General features: G+C 47.0%; 1 protein-coding gene across 4 annotated transcripts in view; it reads right to left on the bottom strand.

The window, feature by feature from the left end:
- Positions 1 to 22,533, bottom strand: part of RNF20 (ring finger protein 20) — a 29,080-nt gene extending 6,547 nt beyond the window's left edge. The window contains exons 1-15 of one of the 4 annotated variants that reach the window (XM_081176245.1): positions 22,426 to 22,533; positions 20,362 to 20,521; positions 18,907 to 19,074; positions 18,657 to 18,804; positions 16,265 to 16,447; positions 15,359 to 15,477; positions 14,600 to 14,746; positions 14,124 to 14,201; positions 13,897 to 14,016; positions 12,224 to 12,403; positions 11,015 to 11,150; positions 7,575 to 7,696; positions 5,678 to 6,072; positions 4,027 to 4,144; positions 2,057 to 2,206 (exon numbers count right to left, since the gene is read on the bottom strand). In XM_081176245.1, the coding sequence (XP_081032371.1) occupies positions 2,057 to 2,206; positions 4,027 to 4,144; positions 5,678 to 6,072; positions 7,575 to 7,696; positions 11,015 to 11,150; positions 12,224 to 12,403; positions 13,897 to 14,016; positions 14,124 to 14,201; positions 14,600 to 14,746; positions 15,359 to 15,477; positions 16,265 to 16,447; positions 18,657 to 18,804; positions 18,907 to 19,074; positions 20,362 to 20,490 (2,193 nt within the window). In that variant the 5' untranslated portion in view covers positions 20,491 to 20,521; positions 22,426 to 22,533. Of the gene's footprint in view, positions 1 to 2,056; positions 2,207 to 4,026; positions 4,145 to 5,677; positions 6,073 to 7,574; positions 7,697 to 11,014; positions 11,151 to 12,223; positions 12,404 to 13,896; positions 14,017 to 14,123; positions 14,202 to 14,599; positions 14,747 to 15,358; positions 15,478 to 16,264; positions 16,448 to 18,656; positions 19,075 to 20,361; positions 20,522 to 21,447; positions 21,541 to 22,425 lie in introns of those variants that run through there. The other 3 variants (XM_081176246.1, XM_081176243.1, XM_081176244.1) reach the window with 3 other exon arrangements.
- Between the last annotated feature and the right edge of the window lie 314 nt (positions 22,534 to 22,847).

Raw genomic sequence — 22,847 nt, 5'->3', positions numbered from 1 at the left:
TGCCGGACTTAAGGTTATACTATGAAGCTGCAGCTTTCTGCTGGATGAAAGATTGGTTACTTATTGAGAACACTGATGTCCTGGATCTGGAAGGGTTCAATAATGCTTTTGGATGGCATGCTTATTTGTGGTGCGACAAGGTAAAAGTTCATAAAGCTTTCAAGAACCATATTGTCAGGAAAGCAATATTTAATGTCTGGATAAAATACAAAGACTTATTAGAAAACAAGACCCCAAGGTGGTTATCACCAATGGAAGCTAAGGCTCGGAAAAGACTCAATATGGAGGCCGTATGGCCGAAATATTGGGAAATAATAGAAAAGGTTGGAGATACTTAGAGGCTGCAGAGTATGGAGAAATTAAAGGACAAGGTGCGAGATTGGTTACATTATGCTCAGATTAAGGAGGTTTTTAATTTGGACAAAAAGATAGGATTCCAGGTGGAAAAATCGAAATTAGAAACAGAATTGTTAGAACCAAAGACTAAGGTACTTTCAAAAATGTACAACTTGCTGTTAAAATGGAATACTCAAGATGAAACAGTTAAATCAGCCATGATAAAATGGGCGCAGGACATTGGGTACAACATTATGTTTGTTGACTGGGAACGGTTATGGACCACCGGTATGAAGTTCACGGCATGTAATGCCTTGAAAGAAAATATAATGAAAATGATATATAGGTGGTACATGACCCCAGTCAAGCTTGCAAAAATATACCATTTGCATGATAATAAATGTTGGAAATGTAAGGAGACTGAAGGAACATTCTTTCATCTCTGGTGGACTTGTCCAAGAGTGAAGGCCTTCTGGGAAATGATCTATAATGAGTTAAAAAAGGTATTTAAGTATACCTTCCCCAAGAAACCAGAGGCCTTCCTTTTGGGCATTGTTGGCCAGAAGGTGTTTAAGAAGGACAGAACTTTTTTATGTATGCAACAACAGCAGCAAGAATACTCATTGCAAAATATTGGAAGACACAAGATTTGCCCACACTGGAAGAATGGCAGACGCAACTGATAGACTACATGGAGCTGGCCGAAATGACTGGCAGAATCCGAGACTTGGGAGAAGAGACAATGGAAGAGGACTGGAAAAAGTTTAAGGACTACTTACAAAAACAGTATAAGCTGTATGAATGCTAAGAAACTGCATGATAGAAAATAACATGGCATCAGCAGTTTAGTTGAAAGATATATGAGAGTAAGTGATGTTTAAGAAAAGGATGAAATTTAAAGTAATATTATGTTTAAATTAAGCAGTTAAGTACTTGACAAAAATATCTAAAGTTTGAGACATAATATTTGAGAAGTACAAAATAAGAACTGAAACAAGGTAATAAATTGCTGTTTATAACTTTATTACTGAGAACGCAGGAAAGGGAGATGTGAGGAAGTCCAGATAGTTATGAAAAAATGTGGTATGAACGGTTTTGATTTTCTTTATTTTATGTCTATGTTTTTGTCCACTTATGTTCTTTCTTGTTTGTTACTTTTTGGTGAAGGTATTGTATATGTTTGGTGATTTTCTTTTGTTTAAAACTTGCAATAAAAATATTATTAAAAATATATATATATATATTCATATTTTCAGGAAACATAACAAGATAAAAAAATTTTTACTGCAATCATACTTTGGACTATATGAAAGCAAATCACATAGTTGGAATCCCCCCCCCAAAAAAATCCAATAAATTATCTAGAAGAGTGAGTAGAGAGTACAGATGCAGAAGTGGTAACTAAACTCCTGACTGCAGCTAAAAGATTGATTTCAACATATTAGGGTTTTTTTTTAAGAAAGCAAAATGGTTTTGTAGAATCTGGCATATGGCGATAACATATAAACTCACCATGTACAACCAAAGGACAATGTATTGTGTGAACACAGATTTATAAAGACGGGCAAGGGATCTTTTTTGGTTTTTTGTACTGCAAATTTACCACAAGGATAGAAGACTATATTCACTATTTTATTTTGAAAGGCCTTTTGGAAAAATAAAAACTTGTTTTTATCTCTTCCTATTTTTATACAGAAACTTTCTCTCTAATGCTCCTCACCTGCTTAGCCATGGCGAGTTTCTTCTGCAGGTATTCTATCTGTTCCTCCACAGCCCGGATCTTCCGAAGTGCGTCTTCGTCTGCCATTTTTTTGCTCTCTTTCTTCTCCTTGTCCTCCAGTTCCTTCACCCTCTGCCTCAGCTCCTCCAACTGGCAAGAAGTAGGTCAGGGAAAGGAGGTTGGGTTGAAAAAATAATAAGTATATACACAAAGTATCAAATGTGGTGACAGTAATAATAATACAACAAAACAACAACACCACAAACTGGCTTATAAGTACAAAACCAAATTTACTAGAATAATAGCTAGAATACAGATAGACTTGTAACCATTCAAACAACAGAACCATTTATCCAGTCTGTATAACGTTTACTGCACATGTAACTTGTTAAGATACAGTTGTATATTTATCCACTCCATGTTTACAGTATCTCCAGGCTTTGTCTTTCACATGGCACCTTAGTATGTTTGTTGTTTGAATAGTTACAAGTCTATCTCTATTCTAGCTATTATTCTAGTAAATTTGGTTTTATACTTATAAGCCAGTTTGTGGTGGTGTTGTTTTGTTGAAAAAATAATAACCAGGAAAGGGATTTTTTAAAAGGCCACAAAAAGCTACTACCAACCTTTGGCCATCACCTCCCGGAGGAAATTTGTCTAGGATACATGCGGTTTTCAAGGAATTAAACTTTGGTGGGGAATCAAGTTTTCCCCAGGTCCGCAATGGAGCTTTAAGGCAGAGCGCCACCCTCCACAGAACCCTTTGCGTTTCGCAAAAAGTGGGGAGGACTTTGCAGCAATGGACCTTAAGTGGGGGGATGGACTTGTGGCCGTCCAAATGGATGCTGTTGGACTGCAACTCCCATCAGCTCCTGTCAACATGGCCACTGGTGGTGGAAGCTGCAATATCTGGAGGTCACTGCTTCCCCAGCCCTGCCTTCAAACGTCTATGGAGGAAATGTCCAAGTGCTGTCCCAGGTTGCTATGCTGCTTTAGGATGCACTGAGAGCCTAAGAAGCCCCATGAGGAATGGGAGAACAGAATATCAATATTGGGTGGATGGGAGGTTGCCTGCTCTCGATGGGGTTACATTCACTCCGAAGGAGCAGGTACGTGGCTTGGGGATCCTCCTGGATCCTTTGCTGTTGCTTGAGGCTCAGGTGGCCTCAGTGGTGTGGAGTGCCTTTGGCTGGTGACCCAGCTACGCCCCTATCTGGACAGAGATAGCCTTACCGGCATCTATGCTCTGGTAACCTCTAGGTTAAATTATTGCAATTAGGGCTACCTCTGAAGACCACTTGGAACTTCAGTTGGTGCAGAATTCAGCAGCCAGGTTGCTCACCGGAGCCAGACGGTTTGAGCATACTACACCGATCCTGGCTCAACTGCACTGGCTGTCCATTAGTTTCCAGGCCCAATTCAAATTGGTGGTTTTGACCCACAAAACCTTCAAGGGCTCAGGACCACAATACCTCAAGGACCGCCTCTTTCCATATGAACCTACTTGGGACCCTGAAATCATAATCTGAGGCCCTTCTTTGTGTGCCCCCTCCACAAAAGGATTGGAGGACAGCAACCAAAGAACGGGCCTTTTCTTCAGTTTGTGGCTCCATGTTTGTGGAACATGGTGCTTTCATGATACGTCTTTCGGTTCCAGGCAAAAATATTCCTCTTCCGACAGGCCATGGGCTGGTTGACATTCTATGTCCTTTTAATTGTGTTTGTTGGAGGGGGCGGTGAGAGGTTTGTTTCATTCTTGTCCAGGGGGCCACATGTTGAAGATCTAGATAACCCTTGCGGTCACTTCCAACTCCACAGTTCCAGAAAGACTTGCTTTTATTATGCATTTTGTGTTTTGTATTTTGATGCTGTGAACTGCTGCCCTGAGGTATTCGGACAAAAGGCAGGTGGCATGCAAATTCGAGAAGTAAAAGAAAATAAATAAATTGAGCAATGGCAGGCACAATTACCTCAGCTTTGGCCTTCTTCTCTGCAGCCATCAGTTGGACTTTGTCTCTCTGCTCCTTCGGGGCAGAGCGGTACATATCCAAAAGCAATTTCATTTCCTTCTGGCTTTCTTGAGCCTTCCTGAATATATCAAAAAAAGAAAGTGAGAATGCGGCTAAGGCATTCTTATGGGATATGGTCTACTTCAAATCAATAACTGCTTCCTGCCATCTCATTGTGGGACTCTGAGTAGGCATGTACTGGGTGCAAAATAGGGATACTTCAATCCAAATGTGTTTGAACTAGAACAATTCAGTACTTGAGCTGGGCGATCTATGGTCAGAACTGGATGCTCACAATTTTTCTGTTGTTTAAGGAGGTGTTTAAGGAGATAACAGAAATCGCTGGGTTAAAGCTGACCGAAAGTCCAGAGGTAGCATTACTATCAATTTACGACGGGGTGGAAGGATCGCAGGCTAACTTGCTCACAAATTTATTGACAGCTGCACGAATTACGATAGCTAGGAAGTGGAAGGGTCAAGCAGAATATAAAATGTAAGAATGGTATAAAGAGGTGTGGGATATAGCTATTAATGATAAATTAACATGTGCCATTAAGGTAAGATGGGGAATATGCAAGAAAATGGTTTTGTGGAGATACGGAGGGTGTTTGTCGAATTTGTACTGTTAAAATGGAAAGAGATCAAACCATCGCAAGAGGTGTTGGAATTTTGGGAGGTTGGATTAGTTACAATGGAATAGTCTCGGTGGTGGGGTGCACATTTTTATTCTTATTTATTTATGATTATTACTTTGTCAAATAAAATAAAATAGAACTGGATGCTCAGGAGGGAGTGTGCAAGAACTGTTTCTCAGTCACTGAAAGTTACAAGCAATAAGAGGCCCAATAGCCCAGAGAAGAGAGATTGCAACCACCCAGGCCAGCACATTAAACAATGGGGGATACCTTTTCGCAAATCCTAAGAGGGAGACAATCACTGTGTATGTGATGGTTCTTGTCCTTGAACTGGGTAAGAAAGCTAATTTGGCCTCATGTGCTGCACACATCCACACTGCCCAAAGTGCTGACAGCTGAGAAACAGCCCCAGAGGGCTCCTAGCAAATCCATGAACATCATCTGGCTTACTACCAGCAGAAACTTAACCATGCCTACTCAGGAGCGCATCCTACTGACTTAAATGGGGCTCGCTCCCAAGCAAGCGGGGTTAAGATTGCAGCCTCGTTATGTAAGAGCGTGAAATTTGGAACAGGCTAGCTAGGCGCAACAGCCGCACCACAATTCAGAGCCTTGCTGCCACCTGTTGAGATTCAGATATGTAGGATGCCGGAAACAGCCACACCAAAAGAACAGAACAGTTGTACCTTGGATCTCAAATGCCTTAGCTCCTGAACAAATCAGCTCCCAAACGACTGAAACCTGGAAGTGAGTGTTCTGGTTTCCAAACGTTTTTTGGAACCCGAGCGTCCAACGCGGCTTCTGATTGGCTGCAGGAGTTTCCTTCAGCCAATCGGAAGCCGCACTTTGGTTTCTGAATATTCTGGAAGTTGAGCAGACTTCCAGAACAGATTCTGGAAGGCACAACTGTACACCGACAATACTTGGCAACTGCCAAAAGGAGCCAACCATCAAAGAGCAAACTGCGCCCATCTTACTTTAGATCCGCCTTCAGCTGCTTGACCAACTCGGCTTCCTTCTTCCTGCCGTCGTCGTGCTTCCCCTTGTCCTTGTCTTTACTGGACTCCCTCTCCTTCTCGGACTCCTTCTGCTTCTGCCGCTCCCTCTCTTTCTCCTTCTCCCGTTCCCGCTCCTTCTCTTTCTCCTTTTCCTTCTCCCGCTCCCGCTCCTTCTCCCGCCGCTCCCGCTCCCGTTCCTCTTCGTCCCGTTTCGCTTTGCTCTCCAGCGCGTCCTCGGAGGGGCCCTTGGAGGCAGAGCCCTGGGAAGAAGAAGAAGGGTCGTCGGCGTCCTGCTTGATCTCCAGCGGCTCCTCCTTGGGGTCCTCCGTGCTGGACTGGGAGTGCAGGAGGGCGCTCCCGCTGCGGGAACGGGTCTGCAGAACAGCGGGACATGCGCACGCATGAGAACATGCAAAAGCTGCCTTCTGTCGCCGGTTCATCCAATGCAGTGCTGTCTACTCCGATTGGCAGCTGCCACCCAGGATTTCGGATAGGGGCATTCCCAGCCCGACTTGGAGATGCCAGGACTTGGGACCTTTTGCATAAGCTATGACCCCCCTCCCCCAAAAAACTTACATGGAATACATTCCCATAAGGATTGTTTATGGGCTTCTCTTGCCCTTGGACTTGACTGGAAAGACAAGGACATCCTTGCTCTGGCACACCCAGGGCAGAACTTTGAGAACAAGGTGGGAGCACAATGTGCTTTCGGAGTGATAGTATGCTGAGCACAAATATAATTTTTAAAGTGCCCATGTGGATTGTTTTTCTTTGTGTTCTCTCTGTCTTATGCTATCAATAGGTATGGCTTTCTCTACCACACTCATTATTGTTCTTGTTCAATAGTTTAGCACAACCTCTTCATAATAATAATAATAATTTTTTAAAAAATCATACCCCGCCCATCTGGCTGGGTTGCCCCAGCCACTTTGGTCGGCTTCCAGCACATATAAATACATAATGAAATATCAAACATTAATAGTAACAATCTGATCCAATAGGAAAAAGCCACAATAAATCTTAAATACAGTGGTACCTCGGGTTAAGAACTTAATTTGTTCCGGAGGTCTGTTCTTAACCTGAAGCACCACTTTAACTAATGGGGCCTCCCGCTGCTGCCGCACCGCCGGAGCACGATTTCTGTTCTCATCCTGAAGCAAAGTTCTTAACCCGAGGTACTATTTCTGGGTTAGTGGAGTCTGTAACCTGAAGTGTTTGTAACCTGAAGCATATGTAACCCGAGGTACCACTGTAAACAACTCATATCAAATAAAGCAATATTCAATAATGCATTATAATCTAATAGCAAAGAATAAAACTATGATGAAGAATTGCTAATCAATAATTAACACAAATAGCAAATCACAATGCATAAAATACCGCAAAACATATGTATATAAAACTATGTACCGTATTTTTCCGTGTATAAGACTAGGGTTTTTTTCCCCTAAAAAATAATGTCAAAAATTAGGGGGCGTCTTACACATGGATACATCTCCCCCTATTTTCTTAAATCTGAGTCCCCCAAAATAGGAGGAGTCTTATACATGGGGGTGTCTTATAGATGGAAAAATACAGTGTATAAGAAGCCTTCAAGATTGATCAATGAAAGCCCTTTTTAGCAACTCAAAAAAGAACACCCTGATTACTCATATATAGAGAGAGAGAGAGCGTGTATATAGGTATAGAAACATATAGATATACAGTATAATGCATGCTCGCAAAAACTGCTGAGGGTAAGCTCAATTGAAAAAGAGGCATTGCCCCCTTTTCTGTCTCTCCCACATGCTATTTTTTAAAAAAAACCTGGCCTAAAAAGACACCGTCTCACTTCCAGCCTCCTCCATTGTCTCCTCGGCTTCTCCACCTCCCTTACCTTGCTCAGATCAGACTGTGCCTCCCGCAGCTTCCGCTTGTATCTCAGGACCTCCCCTTTCAGCTGGTGGTTGTGGTTCTGGAGGCTGCTGATGAGGTGCCGCATCTCCCGATTGATAGGACCTGCGTGAAGACCATCACATGGGAAGAGCCAAGATACGGTAAGATCTTCCGGCTCTTCTAGATCGGTTGCAAAAGAACCTGAGAAGTGGCCTTCCTTTCAGGAGATTTTTTTCCCCAGCTGGTCCAGTCTAAGGAAGGGGAACCTCAGGGCCAAGTGTGGCCCTCCAGGCCTTTCTATCTGGCCCTTGGCACTCTCCTCAGACCACACTCCCTCTCCCTCTAAGCTACATCTCTTGCCAGTTCCTGGACAGAGGACAGAGAGGGGTGTGTGAGTATACGTGTAGAAACTGAGGTCCAGCTCCGAGGGCCTTCTGGCGGTTCCCTCACTGCGAGAAGCCAAGTTACAGGGAACCAGGCAGAGGGCCTTCCCGGTAGTGGCACCCGCCCTGTGGAACGCCCTCCCACCAGATGTCAAAGAGAACAACAACTACCAGACTTTTAGAAGACATCTGAAGGCAGCCCTGTTTAGGGGAGGTTTTTTAATGTTTGGTGCATTACTGTATTTTAATATTTTGTTGGAATCCGCCCAGAGTGGCTGGGGAAGCCCAGCCAGATGAGCAGGGTATGTATGTACGTATGTATGTATGTATGTATGTATGTATGTATAAATAAATAAATAAATAAATAAATAAATAAATAAATAAATTTTTATTATTAACTAACCTACTGTACAAAGGAAAAATTGTGTGTGTGTGTTTTGCTGTGAGCTACCCTGATATCTTTGCAAGGAGGACGGCATGCAAATTTAATAAATAAATAAAACAAAACGAATAAGTAAAATAAACTAAAACAAAAATTGCACGTGTTGCTATGCTCGCTTTTGTATCCCCCCACCCACCCACCTCTGGCATACGGACCCCTAGAAAATTTCCCAGAAGGCAATGTGTTCCTTGGACCGAAAAAGGCCTTGACTGTCTCCAACCTAATGAAGGGCAATGACTGTATGGCATGAATGGACTCCAACTGCCATCAAGCCCAGCTACAGCCCAGGAGACAGAAGCTGGAGCCCAACAATATCTGAAGGGTCACAGGTACTCTGTCCCTGAAATACGGTTGTCAGAGCGGCCAAGAACGAGACCTTGCAGAAGACACCAAAATGCATGGAATCTCGCTTCCCAGTTACTAGGCCGCCATACAACTTACCGTATTTTTCGCCCTATAGGATGCACCGTCCCATAAGGCGCACCTAGTTTTTTTGGGGGGGTGGGGGGAATAAAGGGAGCTTCCCCCGACCCCAGCCCCCAAACAGGCAGCTCTCTGCAAGCCGTGGGAGCCCAACGCTGGCTCCCGCTGCTTGCGGAGAGGTCCGCGAAGCCTGGACGCGCTGATCTCAGCGCGCGCAGGCTTCGGCATGCCGGCAACTCTCCGCAAGCAGCGGGAGCACTCCCACTGCTTGCGGAGACATCCGCGAAGCCTGGAGAGCGAGAGGGGTTGGTGCGCACCGACCCCTCTCGCTCTCCAGGCTTCAGGGAAAGCCTGCATTCGCCTCATGGGATGCACACACATTTCCCCTTCATTTTTGGAGGGGAAAAAGTGCGTCCTATAGGGCGAAAAATACGGTAGATGTATTGAGTCATTCCATGTATAACCAGTCCCTTCCTTTTTCCTTTAAAGCAGTGTTTATCAAACTTGGGTCTCCAGCTGTTTTGGGGTTTTTTAAGGGGTTTTTTATATTTTTCAAATTTATACATTTCATTAGTTTTGCAACCAATCTAACATTTCCAAATTTTGGCTTCCTTCCCCCTTTCTGCGGTTCCTTAAATTATTTTTTAAATATCTTCTGCATACCCAACTTCATTTAACTTGCTCGTTTGTTTATCTACTGTAAATATACACACTTATAAAACTGCAGGTTATTACAATAATCCTGCTAATGTTCTTATCTGTTTACAATTTATCTGTAAATATTCAATAAGCCATTTCCACTCTTTTATAAAAAGTTTGTTATCTTGATTTCTTATTCTTCCGGTATTTCTGCATATTCCATAAGCTTTTGTATCCATTCTTCTTTTTCTGGAACTTTTGCTTCTTTACACTTTGGAGCAAGTAACATTCTTGCTGCTGCAGTAGCATACATAAATAAATTTCTATACAATTTAGGTAGTTCTGTCCCTAATAATTCTCAAAAGAAATCTCTAGCTAGCAGGACCATTGGTCAGGGCTGATGGGAGTTGTAGTCCAACAACAGCTAGAGACTCAGGTTTGAGAAACACGGTTTTAAAAGACGAAACTCAGACTAGCAGAGGTCTGCGGCAGCCGTATTTCAAAATCTGCAACCGTACAGGGTTTACTGTATTTTTCACTCCATAAGACACACTTTTTTCCTCCTAAAAAGTAAGGGGAAATGTGAGTGCGTCTTATGGAGCAAATGGCGCTGTGCAGAGAGGGAGAGCTGCGCAGCACCTCTTCAGCGAAGCGCCTCTCCTGCGAAGCAGGAGGAGGAATGGAGCCCCGCTTCCTGTCCTGGCTTCTGCCTCAGCTGCGTGCAGCCTCTTCCGGGCAGGGGGAGCCTTCATCCCACTGACCTGAAGAGGCTTCGCGCAGATATCCAAGAAGCCAGATCCCTCTTGCTGTTCCGGCTTCTGGAATTCAGAATTTTTTTTTCTTGTTTTCCTCCTACAAAAACCAGGTGCGCCTTATGGTCTGGTGCGTCTTATAGAGCGAAAAATACGGTATTTTGAGACCTTGTGGTCACAGTGGCTCAAGACAGGGAAAACTAAGGCAGAGAGCTCTCAGGCAAGTTCCTGACTAGAAAAGGGGGATCCCTGATTAGCCACATGCTCAGGGCTTACCTCAAAGATCACGAAGGTTTTAAGACAAGAGGACTTACTGTACTTTTCCATGTATAAGACGCCCCCGTGTATAAGCCAACCCCTATTTTGGTGGACTCAAAGAAAATGGGGGGGAGATGGCACAGAGTTGTTAAGCTTTTTTTGCGGAGGATTGCCGAAAGTCGCCCACCCGCACGCATCGTCGCCAGCAGAAGCTGCCAATCACCCGCCCAACTGCCGGAGCGTCACCATCCATTGACGCAGCAACCAATGACACGCACAATATCTGCTGAAAGCCGTGGCAGCAACCAATCAAACATCCACCCTGTGCACTACAACTCCCACTTTTTAGCATGATTTTTAAAGAAAAAAACATAGTCTTATACACAGAACAGTACAGTAATACCCAAGAGGTGCACATTGCTCAGATTATCTGCACAGGTAAGGCTAACCTGGCTGCAGCTCAGCTACTGTGGATGCTTCCCCAAGAGAGGTGCCCAACAAGGAAAACCCGAGTGTCTCTGTGCACAACCCGACTTCAAGTCACCTGCTTGTTCGTTAGCCGCAAGCGTCTGCTCAAACTCTATCCGCAACATTTCGTACTCCTTGCGGACCTGGGCAAGGGTGTCTTCGAGCTGAATGACCTCTGTTCGCAGCTTCTTGTGCAGGCTGACTTCATCCCGCTGGTGAGAAAGAGAGAGATTTCAGCCTCGATGTCTCTGACTTCAGCAGCAGCCCCCTCTTGCTGCGGGACAAGAAGGTGCTGAGAGAAAGGGCTGCAGACCCTCTTCTTATGCCGTGCATGTTGGGTTAAGGACCCAACATCAGCAGCTAGTTCTCCTGCAGCTTCCCTCTTCTAAATAATTCCTGGACATCCACAGACCCTTGCTTCGAGGGAGGACGGGTGTGCCACTGTAAGCAGCCGGAGTGATTCAGCATCACGCTAAGCTCCTGCAGCCAACCGGAAGCCACGGAAACCCCATAGCACGTTCGGGTTCCAAAGAACATTTGCAAACCGGAACACTTACTTCCGGGTTTGCAGCGCTCGGGAGCCAAACCGTCTGAGTATCAAGGCGTTTGGGATGCAAGGTACGACTGTAATCCGAAAAGGGTTTCCATTCTTCTACAAACACCTCATTGTTAGAGTCTCTTTGTCATATAGTAAGGTACCCCTGACCATTAGGTCCAGTCGTGGCCGACTCTGGGGTTGCGGCGCTCATCTCGCTTTACTGGCCGAGGGAGCCGGTGTACAGCTTCCAGGTCATGTGGGCAGCATGACTAAGCCGCTTCTGGCGAACCAGAGCAGCACACGAAAACGGCGTTTACCTTCCTGCTGGAGTGGTACCTATTTATCTACTTGCACTTTGACGTACTTTCGAACTGCTAGGTTGGCAGGAGCAGGGACCGAGCAACGGGAGCTCACCCCGTCGTGGGGATTCGAACCACCGACCATCCGATCAGCAAGTCCTAGGCTCTGTGGTTTAACCCACAGCGCCACCCGCATCCCTCTTTGTCATATAATAATAAAAAAATAAACCTTTATTGTCACTACACCACCTGTGTACATTGAAATTAAACAAGCCCCCCTCCCCTCAACACAAACGCTCAGTCTTGTTCACACTCTGTGTGCTTGTCGGAAGTCAATTGCACCACTATTTTTTTGTCCAGCAGCAAGTTTAGTGTGGGTGCCAACTGCCATGATCCACCCCAAGGAAAATGAGAGGAAAGAGAGGAAACAAGGGGAGGAAGCCATTACCTCAATGAGCTCCACCTGGCGCTGGTGGGTACCCCGGGTGCCGTGAAGCAGCGTTCGGGCCTCGTCTAGCTGAGATTTCAGTTGCAGGCTCTCGTTGTACAAAACAGAGAACTGGGATTGCATGCAGCGGTACTCTGGGGTTTCCTTCACCACCTCCTCCACTGCCCGCCTCAGGTCCACCTGGGCAGGGGGCCACAGAACAGGGGGTGGGGAGGCAAAAGAGAAAATGGTGCCCCGTGACACACGGCAGAAACAAAAACTGCACTCAACACTATGCAGAAGAGCGGAGGGAATTCCAAATGTCTGCAGTGTGCTTAAACGGCCAGAAAGTGGCAGCATTGCATCAAAAATAGTTCTACAGTTGTAAGGAAACATTTGCTTCACAAAGGAGAGGTGGGAATCTATGGATTTTGAAACACATCATGTTGTTTTCAAACAAGCAGCTTCTGAGGAGCCAGGGCAATAAAACAAAGAGTGGCAAGTTTTTACAGACCTCACCCAAACTGTATCCAAGTCATGCGTAAAGCATGTTATCTTGAGAAAGAAATTCATGAAAGGATCTGCTGAACCCAACCTATGGCAATCACTTAATGCAGGCATCAGCAAACTTTTTCAGCAGGGGGCCGGTCCACTGTCCCTCAGACCTTGTGGGGGGGCCAGACTATATTTTTTTGGGGGGTGGGGATGAACGAATTCCTATGTCCCGCAAATAACCCAGAGATGCATTTTAAATAAAAGCACACATTCTACTCATGTAAAAACACGCTGATTCCTGGACCATCCGCAGGCTGGATTTAGAAGGTGATTGGGCCGGATCCGGCCCCCGGGCCTTAGTTTGCCTACCCATGACTTAATGCATACCTTTCCTCCTTCCAATGAGCTAAAAAGCTGAGATGGGGAGCCTGTTGCCCTCCAGAGGTTCCCAGACACCAAATCCCATCAGCTCCAGCCTGCATAGTCAATGCTTAGAGCTGATAGATGTTGTAGTCCAGCAGCGCACGCACACACACACACACACACACACACCCATCTCTAGGCTAGAGAGCTCTGCCTCCACTGGCATGGCTGAAGCATCACTCGACATACAACATTTACCTGTCCTAATCAATAAGCCACCTGGATTGAAACAGGTGGTGCTGCCCCTTGTGGTGAGCCACCAGAACTGCAATAGGGAGCATCTTCCTGGGACAGTAGAGTGTTCTAAGGCTTGGGACTAACCCAGGGGTCAGCAACCTTTTTTAGCCGTGGGCCAGTCCTCTGTCCCTCAGACCATGTGGGGGGCTGAACTATATTTTGTGGGGGGGGGGATGAACGAATTCCTATGCCCCACAAATAACCCAGAGATGCATTTTAAATAAAAGGACACATTCTACTCATGTAAAAATAGGCTGATTCCCAGACCATCCTCGGGCCAGATTGAGAAGGTGATTCGGCCAAATCCAGCCCCAGGGCCTTAGGTTGCCTGCCCCTGGACTAGCCTCACCCACACAGGCCGCCAGGAAGTACTAGAAACGGCTTCCAATCATCATCATCATCATCATTATTATCCTGCCTTTTAATTGTTAATTAAAATTTAATTTTAGAGTCTGTAAGAATTAAGAGTGCCGGGGGTGGGGTGGGGGAGGTATTCCTCGACCATCAGAAACATGGAAAATGCTTTCCCTCCCTGGTACCTTCAACTTGTCATTCTGCGTGGTCACTTCCTCAAGATCCTGACGCAACTTATCGAGCTCGCTCAGGCGGTTCTGGGCAAGCTCCTTGTTTTCCTCGAGTTCGGCATTCATCTCCTCGAACTGCAAAAGAGAGAAAGGGAAAGGAGCCAGTTGCTGAAAGCCTCATTCGCACCTCCACACCCACTGCTACTTCTATGTTTGCCCGTGTGCAAAGTCTCAAGGTTTACCTTCCGAGAGTTGATCGTGATTGTACCCCCATACAGGCTGCTTCCTGCTCCATACACCTTGTACCCTTTTGAGTTCACCTGCAAAAGACACACTAGTTTTATTTTCAACGTGCAATTTCTTAAGCATCGAGAGCCGCTTTGGAGACGATGGTCCCAAACAAGTGGGATACAAATCTAAAAATAAAATAAGGACAACGCTCACTAGGCGTTTCCTCCTTCCGACAATTAACATTGGAGGCCTCCATAAGCTGAGTCAGGTCGTCAATCCATCTCAGGACGGTCTGCACTGACTGGCAGTAGCTGTCCAGGGTTTCGGCCAGGGGTCTCCCCTGGTCACAACTGCAGATGCTGAGGATTGAACCCGGACCAATCCTGTGTGCAAGGCACAGGTGCTCCACCATGGAGCTACGGTCCCTGCCAACACCTTCCAGGGCTGCTACAACCCTGGGGCTGTTCCCAGGGGCGCTGAGTCTCACCCGCTCCAAGACATCTGCCAGGTGCCTGTTCAGCCTCTGCTCCCGCTTGCGGATCTTGTCGATGTCCCACTGCAGGTCGTCAATCATGGTCTCCAGCACAGAAACGCGAGACTCCGCCATCTCCACTTTCCTTTGCAATTTAGCAAACTGCAGCAAAGGAAGAGGGGCAAGGAGGAGAACGAGAAAGTGCAAGAAACTGTTTTTATCGCAGCTCAGAGAGCAACTGACTGCCTGGACCAGTGATGGCCAAACTTGGCCCTCCATCTGTTTTGGGACTACAACTCCCATCATCCCTAGCTAACAGGGCCAGTGGTCAGGGATGATGGGAACTGTAGTTCCAAAACAGCTGGAGGGCCAGGTTTGGCCATTGCTGGTCTAAACTTAACTTCCCGCATGCTGAGGCAAGCAGATGTTCCCCTCCCTCTTCCCAGAAGCCTCAGTGCTTCCCTTCGACTCCACATGGAAAGAAAACGCAGCAGACAGAATGGAGAGTTGCTGCGATGGCTTGCGTGCTCCTCGCTAGACAACCTTGGGCAAGTTACACTCTCTCTGCCTAAAAGCCTCTGGGGGCAACATCAGTTCACCTGGCCATGGCATTTCCTTGGTCCAGTTAACCCACACGCCCAACTCACACACACACACACCACACACCACACACACACACACACACATATCTACACACTGAAACCCCACAACTTTGTCAATAGGATTCTTTTTCTGCTACCCAGTTTACAGCACCGCAGATCCTCTCCTTGTTACCTCCTGAGACATGGTGCGGTGCTTTTCCTGGAGTAAATCAGCCAGTTCTTGCAGTCGCTTGTTCTCGTTTGCCAGGCAGGAGTTCAGCTCCTGGAGAGCCTCTTCCATCAGAGAAACATCTGAGGGAAGAAAGGCTTTTGGAACACTACTATAAAAAAAACCTCGGAAGCTAGAGGGCCTAGGCGTATTCTGTGCAAAACTCAGCACTGACTATGCAAACTCAGCATCCTTAGAATCTTGGCGGGTTTTGTTTTTCAAAGCAAGCTTTTGCCCTCACGGTTAACGACAGATTTCAAAAGTGTGGGAAGCAAGGCCCAGTGATCTCGCATCAGATTTGTGGGGCGGAATTCCACACAGCACTCGGGAGATTGTTCTGTCACCTCAAGCTTTTCTGTCTGCCCAATGGAACAATATCCACTTTCTTCACCTCACACATTGTTCTGGGAGTTCTCCCTACACTCCAGAGTCTATTTGGGGGAGGCAGAGGACATGTGGGGGAAGGCAGGGGGAGGCTTGCATTGACTTCTACTAATGGAACCAGGCAGCTGAATCCAGCCCCCAAGGTTCAAGGTTTCAGCATCCTGCTATTGTTCCTTCATGCTCAGATGTGGAGGCATAGCAGTGGTGGCCACGGAAATGCAGAGAGGAGAATGGTTCTGCACTGAAGAAAGCAAGCAAGCAGCAGCAGACCCACTAAGAATAGGGTTAGCCGGCCAAACCTCCAGGAACTAAAAGACTATGCCCCTGCCCCGAGGAGCATACAATCTAAAATTCGACACAAGGAGAACCACAACAGTGGTAGCATTTGGCTACTTTTGAGATTCATTTTCCCCCCAAGTTATTTATGAACTGCTTTTGAGAACGAAGCCCTCAAAAACGATATATATTTTTGGGAGCATCCCATACCTCCACTGTTCAGCTTCTGGGAGAGCACATCCACCCTCTCCTGGAGCTTATCGTACATGGTCACAATCTGCGTGACGACCCGGCGAGAAGACTCCACGCGCTCCTGCAACTGAGATTCCATTTCCTCGCTGGTGCTGCTGGCCAGCGTAGCCAGGAAAGAGAAGGCCGGCTCAAAGATCTCTCCTAGGAAATGATAAGAAATAATGCCCAGCCATGAAAGGACACAGCTTTGTGCTCCCTGCTATTGTTGTTAAAAAAAAAATTGTATACTGCCCTATACCCGTGGTTCACAAGATAAAATCACAATATAAAAACACAAACTACATAAACAAAATAAGAATGATACAACCCAAAAAACCCCTCAATACATTTTAAAGGGGCATTTGATGTCAACCACCCAAAGGCCTTGAAACCTAAATGGGGCAGTTATCATCCCCACCTCCCTGAGCTCATAACCATCTGATTTGTAAAGAGCTACCTGACAGGAGAAGGGACGCAGGTGGTGCTGTGGGTTAAACCACAAAGCATAGGTCTTGCCAATCAGGTCGGCAGTTCGAATCCCTGCGACGGGGTGAGCTCCCATTGCTCGGTCCCTGCTCCTGCCAACCTAGCAGTTCGAAAGCACATCAAAATGCAAGTAGATAAATAGGTAGCGCTCCAGCGGGAAGGTAAACGGCATTTCCGTGTGCTGCTCTGGTTCGCCAGAAGCGGCTTAGTCATGCTGGCCACATGTCCCGGAAGCTGTACGCCGGCTCCCTCAGCCAATAAAGCGAGATGAACACCGCAACCCCAGAGTCGGTCACGACTGGACCTAATGGTCAGGGGTCCCTTTACCTTTACCTTTTACCTGACAGGAGGAAGCAGCAGCAGCAAAGATTTCCCACTGCTTTCCTGTTGTATTGAATGAATGCCAGATGCAAATAAAACATTGGGCAAGCTTCCATCTTTTGTGTACTAAATACAAATAAAATAAACATACTATGTCACTCTCTAGGGCAGAGTTAGGGAACTTCGAGCCCAGAGGGCTAAATGCAGCCCTCCAGAACTCTCTCTTCGGCCAGGCCACACCCCCAACCAGCCTGTTATCCGACTTGAGTGCTTTTCCCTGGCTGGAAGGTGTCCTTAGACTAGAGACAACACCTCTTTCTTGCCTGGAGGGAGACTGGAGAGATGTGGGAATCTCTGGCATTTGCGGGCAATAATGCAACCTACAAGCAGAGACATCACCTTGCCAACAAAGGTCCGTATAGTTCAGGGGTCTGCAACAAAAAGAGCCACTTGGACCTGTTTCCGGAGGGGAAAAAACTGGGAGCCGCAAAACTACTCATTATAAAAATAACTTTGTCACTTTTTTATTATTTCTTTGTTTGACCCCTCAGAATTACTCCTCCTCATAGAAATAAACGTTAAATTAACAAGTTACCTTTTTTGTGTGTGTCTTCTCCACTCCCCTTCAAAACAGTGACCAGCGTACATGCCCCCTTTCAATACAGTGACCAGCGTACATGCCCCTTACAATGTAGCAGGCGGGCGGGAAGGTGACGTCGGGATGGTGCGTGACTAACGCACGCACCGCCCCCATGCGACGTCACAGCCAGTACAGCGCCCGCCACAGTGGGGAGTGTCGGGGCACACAATGCGCCTCCTCCCCTCGCTAGTATCCGCCCCGGAGCCGCGGCAAAGGTGTAAAAGAGCCACATGCGGCTCCGGAGCCGCGGGTTGCTGACCCCTGGTATAGTTAAAGCTATGGTTTTCCCATAAAGAAGGCTGATCGCCAAAGAATTGATGCTTTTGAATTCTGGTGCTGGAGGAGACTCTTGAGAGTGCTGTGAACTGCAAGAAGATCAAACCTATCCATTCTTAAGTAAATCAGCCCTGAGTGCTCACTGGAAGGACAAATCCTGAAGCTGAGGCTCCAATACTTTGGCCACCTCATGAGAAGAGAAGACTCCCTGGAAAAGACCCTGATGTTGGGAAAGATTGAGGGCAGAAGGAGAAGGGGACGACAGAGGACGAGATGGTTGGAGAGTGTTCTCGAAGCTACCAGCATGAGTTTGACCAAACTACGGGAGGCAGTGGAAGACAGGAGTGCCTGGCGTGCCCTGGTCCATGGGGTCACGAAGAGTCGGACACGACTAAACGACTAAACAACAACAACAACCTTTCAGTGCAAGAAGTCAAATTCATTGCGTCTTGCCCCACTCACCACAGGCCCACAAGGCAAAATGGCTCTAGGTTCTAGGGCATCAGGAAAACTTACGTTTTCAGGGGTAGATTACCCTATACAGATTGCCATGGTTTTCACAGGAGTTATTTCCAGTTCAGAATTTTCCACACCAGGAGAGAACATCAGCGCTGCCGCTCCTAAGCCACAATGGCGGCCTATTCTCACCTCTCTCCCGCTCTTCTTTGCGCTCCTGGTTACTGTCCGAATCGGGTTCCGGTTCCGGCACCACCAGGGCTTTCCGTTCCGACAGAAGGTCACCGAGGCCTTGGTCCAAGTCGTAGCGCTTCAAAATGATGCGAATGTTCTCGTCGAACTGAAGGGGAGGGGGAAGAAACACATAGCGCTCAATTTTCAAGGGGGTTGAGACAGGCAGCAGGAAAGGGAATGGGACTGAGAGAGGCAGACCCTGGCACACCTGGCTCCAGTAGCGATTGACAATCAGCAGCGAAGCGTCGTCCGTGGCCTGCCGCCTTTCCAGCTTCTCTATGTGCTCCCGCAACTCATCCTCGATAGCCTGCCGCTGGTCCAGCATCTCTGCCAGCTTCCGGTTCTTGGTCTGGAGGGTGCGGATGTCCAGTTCTTCCTGAAATTATTATTATTAATAATAATAATATCTTTATTGCCATTGCCCCCTTCGGGGACAATGAAATTACTTGACTGCTCCATAAAAACACTAATTAAACAATACAGTATAATACAGCAAGGGAGATTAGATGACTTTCAAAGTCCGGGCTTCCCATTCAGGGCCGAGATCGCTCTGGAGAAGAAGCTGTTCTTAAGACGGCTCGTTCTTGTCTTCATCGTCCTGTATCTCCGTCCCGACGGCAAGAGCTCGAAGAGACAGTGACCAGGATGCGATGGATCTTTTACTATGTCCAGTGCCTTCCTATGGCACCTTGTGGCATAAATCTGCTCTAAGGTGGAGAGTGGGCAGCCAACAATGCTCTCTGCTGCCTTAACAACCCTGCACAACCCCATCCTGTCCTGGGCAGTACAGCTTCCGTACCACACACATAAGCCATAAGTGAGCACGCTCTCAATGGGACAGTGATAGAAGGCAAGCAGCAGTTTCTGCGGAAGATGGTTTTTCCTTAGTATTCTCAAAAAGTACAGTCTCTGCTGCGCCTTCTTCACAAGCCCCCTTGTGTTGACACTCCAGGACAGATCCTCTTGTAATTCAATGCCCAGAAATCTGAACGTTGTTACCCTCTCCACACAGACCCCATCAATCAGAAGTGGCTGGACGTTGCTCTTCTGTCTCCTGAAGTCCACCACAAGCTCCTTTGTCTTTGTTACCACAATACTCAGGCTCAACTCAGGCCTAGTTCCCTCTGAGACAGTAGATTTGGCTGCAGAGGAATTGACAGCAGGAGACAACTGGCATAATGGATTTTTTCTTCCTGACCAGGTGAATGGGGAATTAAAAGACAATGGGGAATTAAAAGACAAGCTCATTAAAGTTGAGCACAGAAAATTAGCATGGCAGGAAGAAAGGCTCCAGCTCTAGCCATGGTAGCTTTTGTTTGTTTTCAATGCACAGAGATTTATTTAAAAATTGGATTGGATGACGGAGTAGCCAATCAAGTAAAACAGGGTGGTCCTCTGGCTACTCCAACTCCAACTCCCATCAGGCCCAGTCAGCATAGCTAGTGGGCAGGGGTGCTGGGAGTTGGAGTCCACAGGCCCTCACCTGCAGCCTGCAGCCCAGAAATAGATTTGTGATTGCAAAAAGAACTAGGCTTCAGACTTCCCAGCTATCAAACAGAGCTTATCCCACAGGAACCGATGGGAGCCCAAAAGTGGGAACTGGAAATCCATTCAGCAGATTTGTTAAGAAATGGAGAAGACCACTGCAGAAAGAGATACAAACCGTTGAGGAGACGCCACCAAGTTTAATGGTCTCCACTGTGGTTCCCGAGTCTTCGACTCCCGCCTTCTTCTCCGGAGGTCCGGAGGGACTGGCCTCCGAAGCCACCCGTTTGTTCCCAATCCCAGACATGGTGGGACAGGACTGGAGGTGCCCCCCTCTCCTGAAAAAAAAGAGAAAGCGTTTTTTATATATAAAACAACAACAAGGTTTTCTTTCTATCTTGCTCCACAGGAAGGATTCCTAACTAGCTGCACAAATCAAATTTGAAACAGCCTTCAAATTAATTTATTATTATTATTATTATTATTATTATTATTATTATTATTATTATTACCCCGCCCAGCTGACTGGGCTGCCTTGCCACTCTGCGCAGCTTCCAACAAATATAAAAACATGATTATTAACTGCAAACATTAAAAAACTTCCCTAAACAGGGCTGCCTTCAGGTGTCATCTAAAAGTTGTGTAGTTCTGTATCTCCTTGACATCTGATGGGAGAGTCTTCCACAAGGTGGGTGCCACCACTGAGAAGACCCTCTGCATGGTTCCTGTAACTTCACTTCTTGTAGTGAGGGAACCGCCGGAAAGCCCTCAGATCTGGACCTCAGTGTCCGGGCTGAATGATGGGGTAGAAATACATAGTGGGCCGAAGCCATTTAGGGCTTGAAAGTTCAGCACCAACACTTTGAATTGTGCTCGGAAATGTACTGGGAGCCAGTGTAGGCCTGCTGCATCTGAAGTTTTGCTTTGAGACCAATCTGCTTCAGAGTAATTGACGCATCACTTTTTAAGTCTGTAAATTGAGCCTACAGATACTTGTTCACTTAGTTCAATGGCGAGGAACCTGTGGGCCTCCAGATGTGGAAAGACGCCATCTCCCATCAGCCCCAGCCAGCACTGCTAACATTCAGGGATGATAGGAGCTGTAGTTTAACAACATCTGGAGGGCTGCAGGTTCCCTAACCTGGCTTTACTTCACTCTTTTGCCACTGCTTCTCTGCAAAAGCGAGACTTGGGATCAGAGCCGTCTTTTTTAAAAAGCACACTGGAATCTAGAAATGCAATTATCAAATCTTTAAACACACACCCAGTGCAGGCTGAATAAAGCAGGGACGTTTAGGGGCAAGGGTAGCTCCGTAGCCTGCCCAGATGACCTCTACTCTGCCTGAAAACACAAACACAGAACGGGGAATAGAAATAGGGACATGGAAAGCAAGGGGACTGGAACAGATCCTGGCTGACAAAACTGAACTGCAGGATAGGGAACACAGTTCCACTCCCTGGACAGAAAAGTGCTTGAAAACATGGGCGCCTGATCATCAGAAGCAAAGGCCTTTATTAATTATTATAAATAAGAATAATAATGATTAATATGCTACCCATCTCTGGGTAGACTCCCAACAAAATATTAAAAGCACAATAAAACATCCACCATTGAAAAGTTCCCTGAACTTCAGATGCCTTCTAAAAGCCAAATCGTTGTTCATCTGTTTGGCACCTGCTTGTTGGACAAAGCCTCAAAAACAAAAAAAAACACCTAACCAAAGGCGAAGCTTGGAAAATTTCCGTAAAATCTAGAAGAATTTTCCGGATTCCCCCCACCCAAAAAAAAAGATTGAACAGTTGGCAGCCTCTACTCCCTTTCATTTTACCCCTTTTCTCCAAGCAAATCCTGCGACAAGGTGTGCAGTGTTTCCCAAAAATAAAGCCGTGTTCCCTTTTGGCGGGTGGGGGGCAGTCTGCACATGCCTTGGGGCACCCTCTCCAGGGCAGTGGGAAGTTTTGAAACCCCAGAGTGGCCACGGTAGCACCCCAAAGGGCGAGCACCCAGAGCCCCCTGGCTGAGCCTGCCAACCCAAGCACTGTCACCCACTCCCACCCCAGGCTCTGGTGGCTGCCAGCCAGAGCTGGAATGAAACCCACCCCGGCAAGGGAGCCCCCTCTGCCCTAGGCCTGCCCCCAACCCCCAACGTCGTCCCGCCCCTCAGGAAATGAAAACGTCCCCCCCACCACCACCCGCTCCCCCCGGTCGTCGCAGGTGTGCCCATCCTCCCAGCACTCTCACCTGCAGACCCAGCCGAGCCTCCGGCCTCCGGCAGTTGCTCCACAGGAAGCAGCCCTTCGATGACGACAGAGGCGGCTCGACCAATCGCGTCTGGCTCCTCCCACCCTCTCTTTCTTTCTCCGCCCGACTTCGGAAAGCGACAGGTGCCCTTAGTTAAAATGGCGGTCGCTCGTGGAACCGTAGCGCCAAACAGATTGACAAGTCCGGTGCCTATATTTCGAGACTTTCTACAGAGGCGGGTGGGGGAGGGACGGAGGAGCAACTAGGCTTCTGCTTTTGACTGACTGCGGGTTTAATCACGTTTCCTTGCAGGGCTGCTCGGTGGCTACTAGACACAATGGCTATATAAACTGCCCTCCGCCGTTGGAGGCAGTAATGCTTTTGATTGGCAGTTGCTGGAAACCACAGAAGGGTTAATCTGT

The sequence above is a fragment of the Podarcis bocagei genome, assembly GCF_964188305.1.
Source record: "Podarcis bocagei genome assembly, chromosome: 17".
Classification (NCBI taxonomy): Eukaryota; Metazoa; Chordata; class Lepidosauria; order Squamata; family Lacertidae; genus Podarcis; species Podarcis bocagei.
This window is presented reverse-complemented; position numbering and strand designations above follow the sequence as displayed.